The following is a 9,218-nucleotide window of genomic DNA, read 5'->3' as shown; positions in this document are numbered from 1 at the left end:
TAATGCGCCTGCTGTACTTTCACCACGCCCCCGTGCCCGCTGGACACGGCCCCGTGGTGGGCAATGGAAGCTTCTACTGGTTTGTCTTTTCTTCTGCTTCCTAGGCACGCCCCCGTGTTCGCTGGACACGGGGCGTGTTCAGTCTCTGTTTTCTCTTCTTTGCCTTGGGAGGTGCCGTTGAGGGTCCGGGCAGTCTACTTTTGTTCCTTTTCTTGTATTTATGCTAGAATTAGTTGTCTTTTTGCTTCTTTTGTGATTTTGAGCTCATTTCATCCTAAAAATACAAAAGGAAGACAAAAACACTCTTTTTCCAACATTAGTACTTAAAAAGGGTTAGTTTTATGCCTTAATTGATGTGATTTATATGTTGTATTTTACACACATCACAAACCTTGAAGCACAACTGAAAGAAGTTGGTCGTGAACGTGAGTAATAATTTTTTAAATACTTTTTCACATACATACATACATACGTAGATACATACATAACAAGTTATGGTTATATTTTTAGAGGTTTTGTATCGTGAAAAGTTTGTAGCTGCATGGACTTACAAGACACTTAACTTTCACCAGACTACAACCAACAGAGTCGAGTCCATGCATGCATTGGTAAAAGGTCACTTTTCAAGTCATCGCAACTTGCTGGTTAAACTTATGGGGATTGTTGAACATATCGTTGAGCAACAACATACAGAGATTAGAAAAAGATTTGAAACAAGCCTTAGAAAAGTAATGAACCACCACAAGGCTCACACCATACTTGAAAATGTACTTCGAAAGGTTTCAATATATGCTATTGAGCTTATGGCTTTTGAGCTACGACGTAAGGAAGACGGGTTGAGAGCCTACGGTTCGACTTGCGGTTGCCAGTTTTGGACCAGTTGTGGTTTGCCATGTGCTTGTCGTCTGGAAAAGTTAGAAAAAACAGTACGTTTACGTATTGACTCTTGGCTATTATGATTTCACTACCTAATTTACTACCATATGTTTTCGTTCATAGGGGGCAAATCAATGTAGATTCGATAGACGTGTTCTGGAAGAAGCTTGACTTCGAGTCGACAAGGAGAGGGATTGAAGATATTGATGTAGACGCAGAATTTGAAAAACTCAAACAAAAAATCAATCCAACACCTCCTCAGGTGAAAAGGAGCTACCTGGAAAAATTTAAAGAAATCGTCATGCCAGGCAAGAATACCAAAAAACCTCATGTTGTTCAAATGAACACCCGTGGTCGTCCAACATTAAAGACGCAAGAACAAAGGAAGGCAGAAGCTACAAGAAAAAGCTCGTACATACCGTCCGAAGAAAGTTGGTTCGCCGGCTCGTACGGTCTTCCTCGTCACGGCGCGTACGCATCATCCTCTTCACAGAAAAAACAACAACCGATTGACCTTCACCCCAATTTCCCAAATATCATGTTGGGACCTAAGTCAGAAATAGCTATCGGGAACTATGGATCTCAAATTCCAAAAGTGTTTCACCCACACATCTCGAATATAAAGGATGTGAAACCAGATGGTCACTGTGGGTTTCGATCGGTAGCTGTAGTGTTAGGACAGAAACAAGGAAAATATATGAGTATCCGACGACAACTTTTGTTGGAGATGCGTCTGAACGAGGGTATTTGGAGGCAAGTCTTCAATCCTGAAAATGTAGGACATTATAATGAGCTGTACAACATGATATATTTTGAGGGAGTGGGTAGTGCAAGGCCTGAACATTATATACGGATGCTTGAGACGAGATTTCTTATTGCTCAAAGATATGGTGTGATTGTTCACACATTGGACATTCGTGGCAGCGACACAGTTTTCCCTCTGTTGGGCGGTCCAGAGGACACTGAGGAGCCTCATCAAGTGGTTGCGGTTGTGTTCGTCGACGGTGGACATTTCATCCATGTAATACTTGAAGGTTCCTACCCAATGCCTCCCACAGACTTAATTTGGAATTCGAATAGAACTGAGAGGGCAGCAGCATGGTATGACAGATACAAGGATCAAATCGACGCATATGAAAGGCTAATGTACCCACCCGTTGTACGTAAATTTTCCCAGATGTTAAACATATAGATTAAGTATGTATAATTGTAATCCTATTAAATCAGTTATAATCCAAAAGTGTATTTGTGATTGTTATTGTTAAAAATACGTCATAATACGAACAAATGCATATCCAGCATTCAAACGATGCCTTATGACAGTTGTAGGTGCGTTTTTGAAATAAAATGATTTAAAAAAAAAACTCAAAGTGCCCGGCTTTGGCCAAAGCAGGGCGTTTAGGGTTCTTTCTGCAGACAAAGCCTTGATTTGATGTTATATTCTGTACGGTGTTCCAGTTCTAGAAAAGTGTCACGTTTGAACCCTAAGCGCCGCGCTTTGGCCAAAGCGGGGCGCTTTGGGGTTTTTTTAAATCATTTTAATTCAAAAACGCATCTACAACTGTCGTAAGTTGACGTATTTTTCCATTTTAAACACATCCAAGTCATACCTAATTTCAACAAATTACAACAACAATAACAAAAAAGGATATTAATTTACAATAACATTTAATCAACCAAAAAACACAATTACATTTAAACACATAATAATATCAAACATCACCCACATTTTTCTTTATAAATTCTAGAAACTTGACACACTTACTGTGTGGATTGTTAGGGGTTATTTATCATGGTTTCAAAGTTTCTCTTCAAAGGGTTTGTTGGGGTTGTTGAAATATCTGGTTCCGATGACTGCATGTTTCCGATAGGGCTGGTAATAGATATTTGTATAAGACACGATTAGACCTGTTTATGTTTACTGAAAAAGTACACAACGTGATTTTTACTTTTTAAAAAATAAATATAATTATGAAGTTAGGATCCATCATTTCTTCTTCTTGGTACATAAAACTGTGTTATAAACATGAGATATAAAATAGTTAAACGAGTTGTATTCACGTTTAATACTTGTGTTATACGCGTCGTTAAAGACCTGTGAAACCTAATAAGACACGATTTGCCAGCCCTAGTTTCCGATCAAATTGGGAGAAATTTGTGGGTTTTGTAGTGGAAAAGACCAATTGTTTGTGTGCACTATCACTGTGGAGAATACTTTATAACTTTTGAACGATTGCGAATAGGACCTTGATCAAATTTCTTCGTTTCCCATGATTATGAAACTTGGTTTGCTGTTTTTGTTCATGTTCATGTTCAACAAGTTTCAGTTGGTTAAAGTTTTGTAAAACGAGGGGTTTTGGAGCGCGACTGCCTCATAGCCCATGGAGCGTCAGCTAACATTCACGAGCGTCTTTTCACTCTCAGTGACTGCTCAGAGATGCATGTCTGCAGAAGGTGCAAGAGAATGGCGGGTGTCAGCTAACCTTCACCAGCCTTCCTTTAACATGATCCCTGCTGGTGCCAAACCTTTTCAAGCTTGTTTTCAACAGGCATGTAATGCAATGATTCTTCTTAATTGAATAGACAGACACTTGCTTCATAGGACTCACTTGAATCGTCTCGGATGTAATAACAGTACGGTTAGTGGATGTAAATTGCCACTACAAGAGATGCATGTCTGCAAAAGGTGCAAGAGAATGGCGAGTGTCAGCTAACCTTCACCACCAATATCTTTTGTTGAGCTTCCTGTTCTCAAGTTCACAATGAAGGTTTTGAAAATTTAAGGAAAAGGAGAACTAGAATATCGATATGGTTGCTGTAAAAGCTCATATTTTACTACGTTAATGATTAATCCAAGATTGCACTTGTTTGAAAATGGCCAGGTGTAACACCACGTGTTTCGAAAGTCAAAGTACAAATCAAAGTCAAAGTCAAAGGAAGGAAAGATTACTAATTGCGATCTGTCACTCCTTGCTTAACTATTGATTGTACACCTTGACTTGTAATCGAATTCCATTATTTGTTTGCTTTAGTTGTATTATGTGGAGTATCTATAACAATCGAGGTTTAATCGCATGTTATCACGAATATATTTATCGCTTTATCGCTAATCGCATCGCAATCGCATTCGCAGCTTTAATTATAGGTTCTGTATATTGTTTTACATGTGTGTGCTATTTATGTGTTACTTGTGCATGTTTACTTTATGTTTGTGGTGATTAATCGAAACGCAATCGCAACTCTATCGCAACGCAATCTAATCGCAAACGCTAAACGCAAGTCTATTTATGGAGATTGTATGTTAGATATAGTATTTGTGTGACTATTAATTAAATCTATCGCATCGCTTAATCAGCACTCGCTTAAACGCATCGCAACACTCAACGCACAAAACAAAACATCGAAAACCAACTCGCGGTAACCTTCGATCGAATAACATTCAATCGAATGGTCATCTGTACGGATGACCATCCGATCGGATGGCCATCCGGTCGGGTTGCCATCTGATCCGTTACACACTTACACTGCGCCACTTTCCTCTTCTGGAATCCTATAAATAGCACCTGTCACATCACAAACAGTGATGTGACAGCTCTGGTGCGACTCTTCAACTTCTCAGGCCTTTCTCCTTCGATTTCTCGCGATTCTTGTAAGTTTCTTCCTCAAATCTTGTACATATATTATCTACACACACTTCTTCATCATTTTCACCTTTGAATCTTCACTTTTAACCTTGAAATCGCCTGATTTGAGGTGTTCTAGGGTGATGTCATCATGGAGTTCTTATGAACTTCAAGATCTGGCCTCATTCCACCAAGAACAACTTAGATCTAAGAGATTTCAACATGTATCTCACCTAAATCTAAACATTTTCATGATTAGAAGGATTGGAAGATGGTTTCACAACTTTCTTTCATCTCTTTTACACTCAATGCACTCAAAACCGATAGAATCGGAACTTATTCAGGCCTTCTGCTCTTCTCTAGTGATGTGTCGGTCTGAGATCTGAATCTTATCAACGAGATAACCGATGCCGGGTTGAACATGGACAAACTGTCACGAACAGTTAACAGATCGGACTGGGGTGATTCCCATCCGATTAGATAGTCTGGACTTGGTGGGGTTCCTGTTGTTTAACACGCTGTCATACCGTCTCGGTTAAACCGCAAACGTTTCAAAACTCAGCAAAATATTTCAGGATTCAAACGATCAGGTGGTCGAATGGATTGCCGTCCGATCGGATTGCCATCTGATCGAACGACAATCCGATCGGATTGCACTTGGTCTTCATCACTTAAAATTTTCAGAATTTTCAAAAACATATCAGTTCTAGCGGATTGCCATCCGGTCGAATGACCATCCTGCTATGAACTTGTTCTCTGAGAAATGCCTCGCTGGACGGATCACTTTCCGATCGAACGACCTGAAAGGTAGAGATACTTCTCTGATTTTAAAATGCTACAACGAAAACTTCAAAACCATCATACACAAACACATCCTACCCAAACGAGTGGCAATCCGACCGAATGGCCATCCGACCTGATGACCATCCGTCCGGTTGTCATCCGATTGAATGACCATCCGTACGGATTGTCATCCGATCGGATGACCCTTCGTCACTTAGCTCACTTGCATCGTTTAACGCGCTGTTCTTCGCTTATGCTATCGTTAACTGTTCAGGCTAATCCCTTAGCGCTCCTTTCAATCCAAGAGAGTGTTTATTTACTAAACACGATCTGTGAGTATACTCGATCCCTTTTTGCTTTACGCACTTTTGGGTGTTACATACATTATCTATATCAAATCACATTGATCACACAACGCAACACTTTTATACGCTACCGTTACTGCATGTTATACATGTTACTCGATGAATGCTTGTATGTTATGTTTACACAGTGATTGTTGCTTGACACCTTAGCAACGATAGTACTATAGTTTGGACTCAGCACCTGTCGTGGACAGGGGTTGTTAAGGGCTTTACTTCACGTGTCCCAGTGGGGATATGTGTTGCGCATTCTACAACTCGTAGTCACGTCTGTGCATATTTCATTGTCGATAACCTACTAGCTTCACTTTGCTACATGTTACATGCTGGTTATGCGTAAAACGATTTCGCAATCTATTATACTATTAAACTTGTATGCTCACCTTTACAGTATGTGTATTGACCTTTATTTTAACGTATGTGACAGGTGTTTAGGATGTTGTGCTTTGCTTGCTATCTTTTGTGGAATCAAGATAGGATGGGTCTAGAAACAAACAATTTAATTTTATGAGTTGTCGGAACAATGATTTGCCTTGAGATATCTATGTCTGTAATAATTGTTTTACTTTGATAAGTTATGGTATGGGACATAATATTAATTATCTGGTAATTTAGTTGTTATGGATTTCTCCCGGACAATCTGTTTCGCTCAGTGCCTCAGCCCGATGTTTCCGCCATCGGTTGGGGTGTGACAGATTGGTATCAGAGCCATAACTATAGGGAATTAGGCAAGACTCGACCTAGTCCGGGTCGATTTCTTAGAAACGACCTAGTCTATAGTCTAAGTACCAACAGACCGCCTCGCGCGAACCCGGTAGGGGTTCTACACGAGCCTATTTATGTTATGCTTTCTCGAGCTTATTCTCGCACGAACACTGCACCCGCACGCTATCTTCGAAAATGAACGAGTGATTAGATCGAGACTAGGTGTGAAAACCGCAAACTCTCGATTGGATCGCTTGTTCGACGCGCAATTTTGACTACAAACACGAGAATTTGCGTTGAATCAGGAATGAGATCCATACTTCGACGCAAATTTTCCTCATTATCTCATCAAAACACGGAACGTAGTTGTGAAGTTAGGGGTGAAACCCGAACCTCGACGACTTACTCCGCTCTCTATTTTGGTTTTCACAAAACTCTCACCAATGTCTCGACGGACTCCAACGGCTTGAGCCACACTATAACTGGAAGGATGCGTGCCGATCGCCCAAATCGAGGCGAGAGCACAGTCCAGAAGGCCAAAGTGTGCACTCAGAGTCCTTGTGAATAGTCGAATCACTTTGGATAGTCGACGTTTCACACCCAGACACTCCCATCACTAATTTTATGTGTTTCAATTCTAGAATTTCGCCGTTGCTGACTCTGTGACTTACCGATTTTATGTGGAATTTTAAGTGTTTTATGTGGTTTTACATGTTTCTGTGTTTCGACCCTTGGTGATTTATTCGCTTTTCGCTTTGATCAACACACATAACTCGCACTACACATTTATCCCAAAACGTTAACAAATCGTTTGCTATATTACTCGCTATGCTACTCGATGTGTACTCGCTACTCGCAATCGCTACTCTCAACGCGCGAACCTTGAATGATAGGTGAATACGTGCAATATAGGTAGGTGAATACGTGCAAAATATAGTGGATACGTGCCTCTGTGCTCTACGTGCTTATGTGCTTATGTGTTTACGTGCCTATGTGATTATGTGCCTACGTGATTACGTGCATGATGTGTCCCTGAGCTTTAGTAGTAGTGCATGTGAGGTGAGATTTGATTATATAGTGTTTGAGTCCTATGGCGATGTCTGTTACAGACAATGTCATCATTTGGATCAAATACTTCTCGCACCACCCGAAGAAACTTTGAGGACAAGTGTATGGCGAAAGTCATACCGCAAATTGTCAGCGAGCTGAATGAAAACGCTAGCAAGTCCTTTGACGAGTCTAGGACTGATTCACCTCGAGCTACTTTTAGCTTCAAGCAGTTTAAAGCCTGCGGTCCCAAAGAGTTCATCGGAGAAGATGGACCTACTACCATGTTACAATGGTTCGATTCTATCGAAGTCACCCTGTGCCAAAGCGGCTGTCCTGATAATCTCTGCACTGTTAACGCCCTTGGCGTTTTCCAGTCCAGGGCTCTGGACTGGTGGACTGCCGAAAGAAACAAGCGTGGAAATGATGCAGCCTATGGGCTTACGTGGGATGAGTTGAAGGACATCATGGTGAAGGAGTTTTGCCCTCCCCACGAGCTTCAGAAGCTGGAGGACGAGTTCTGGCACATCAAGCAAGAGGGTGGCGACAACGCTGGTTTAACTGTCCGCTTCAAACTGTCGAGTATCATTTGTCCTGGCCAAGTTACTACCCCTGAAATCACCATCAAGAAATACATCCGTGCTTTACCGGATTGTGTGGTTGATTTTGTGCAAGCCGCGAAGATGACAACTATTGAGGAAACCTTCATGCTCGCTGCCGAGATTAACGACAAGCGAGTTAGGGCTGGTTACTTTGATAAAGCCTCCAAGAATCTCCACCAAGTTACCGCTGCTCCCACCGCTGAAACCGCCGCCGCTCCGCAAGCTTCAAAGTCCTCCCGCCGCAAGAGAAAGAATAACAACAACAGTAGCAAGAATTGCGCTGTCACTGCCGCCGCTCCGCTACAAGCTATTCCAGCTCAACCGCAACCTCAGAACTGCCAAGTAGCGGCCCCTGTGACCAATGCACCGCCAGTCAAGCGTGCATATACTGGTCCTCACCTGCTCTGCCCCTACTTGTACCTATCATCATCCCGTGGGGATTGCTTGCAGATTCTGTGTTCACTGCAACCTGTACGGTCACTTTACTACTAACTGCCGTACCGGCCCACGCCAAGCTCCATCCCAAGCCCAAGGTCAAGTTCCTGCACCATAAGCTCTCCTTCCTGCTTTCCAGGGCCAACAAGTAGCTCCTGCACCCGCTGCTCACGCAAGAACCTGCTTTGCATGTGGTGATCCCAACCACTTTACAAACATGTGCCCCAACAGAGTGGTGAAGTAAGAGCCACAGCAGCAGCCGCAACAACACCAGCAGCCCGCGGACGTGCTTTCAACATCAACGCCCGCCAGGCTCAAGCAGACAACAACGTGGTTAATGGTACGTGCCTTGTGAATGGTATATATGCTTCGTGTTTGTTTGATACTGGAGCAGATAACTGTTTTGTATCGTTTGAATTCGAAAAGCTCCTTAATCGTAAGCGCGCCCATCTCCCCTTGATGTTCGATGTTGAAGTTGCCACTGGAAGAACCGTCGCTGTCAATTCTGTTCTACGTGATTATACGCTTGAACTCAACAATCACGTTTTTCCTATCGACCTTATCCCGATGCAGCTCGGAATTACTTGACAAAGGCTTCATTCGCCCTAGCACCTCTCCTTGGGGCACCAGTCCTTTTCGTCAAAAAGAAGGATGGGTCGTTCCGGATGTGCATCGATTATAGGGAATTGAATAAGCAGACCATCAAGAATCGCTATCCTCTGCCCCGAATCGATGATTTGTTTGATCAATTGCAAGGTGTTACTTGTTTCTCGAAGATTGATTTA

At 42.2% G+C, this 9,218-nt stretch overlaps 1 protein-coding gene across 1 annotated transcript; it reads left to right on the top strand.

Moving 5' to 3' along the window:
- The first annotated feature begins 494 nt into the window (after positions 1-494).
- LOC110870258 lies at positions 495-2,068 on the top strand. The gene is made up of 2 exons (XM_022119451.1): positions 495-913; positions 1,000-2,068. The coding sequence occupies exons 1-2, from the start codon at positions 495-497 to the stop codon at positions 2,066-2,068; spliced, it is 1,488 nt and encodes a 495-aa protein (XP_021975143.1).
- Positions 2,069-9,218: the final 7,150 nt, after the last annotated feature.

The sequence above is a fragment of the Helianthus annuus genome, chromosome 14 (genome assembly GCF_002127325.2).
Source record: "Helianthus annuus cultivar XRQ/B chromosome 14, HanXRQr2.0-SUNRISE, whole genome shotgun sequence".
Lineage (NCBI taxonomy): Eukaryota > Viridiplantae > Streptophyta > Magnoliopsida > Asterales > Asteraceae > Helianthus > Helianthus annuus.
This window is presented reverse-complemented; position numbering and strand designations above follow the sequence as displayed.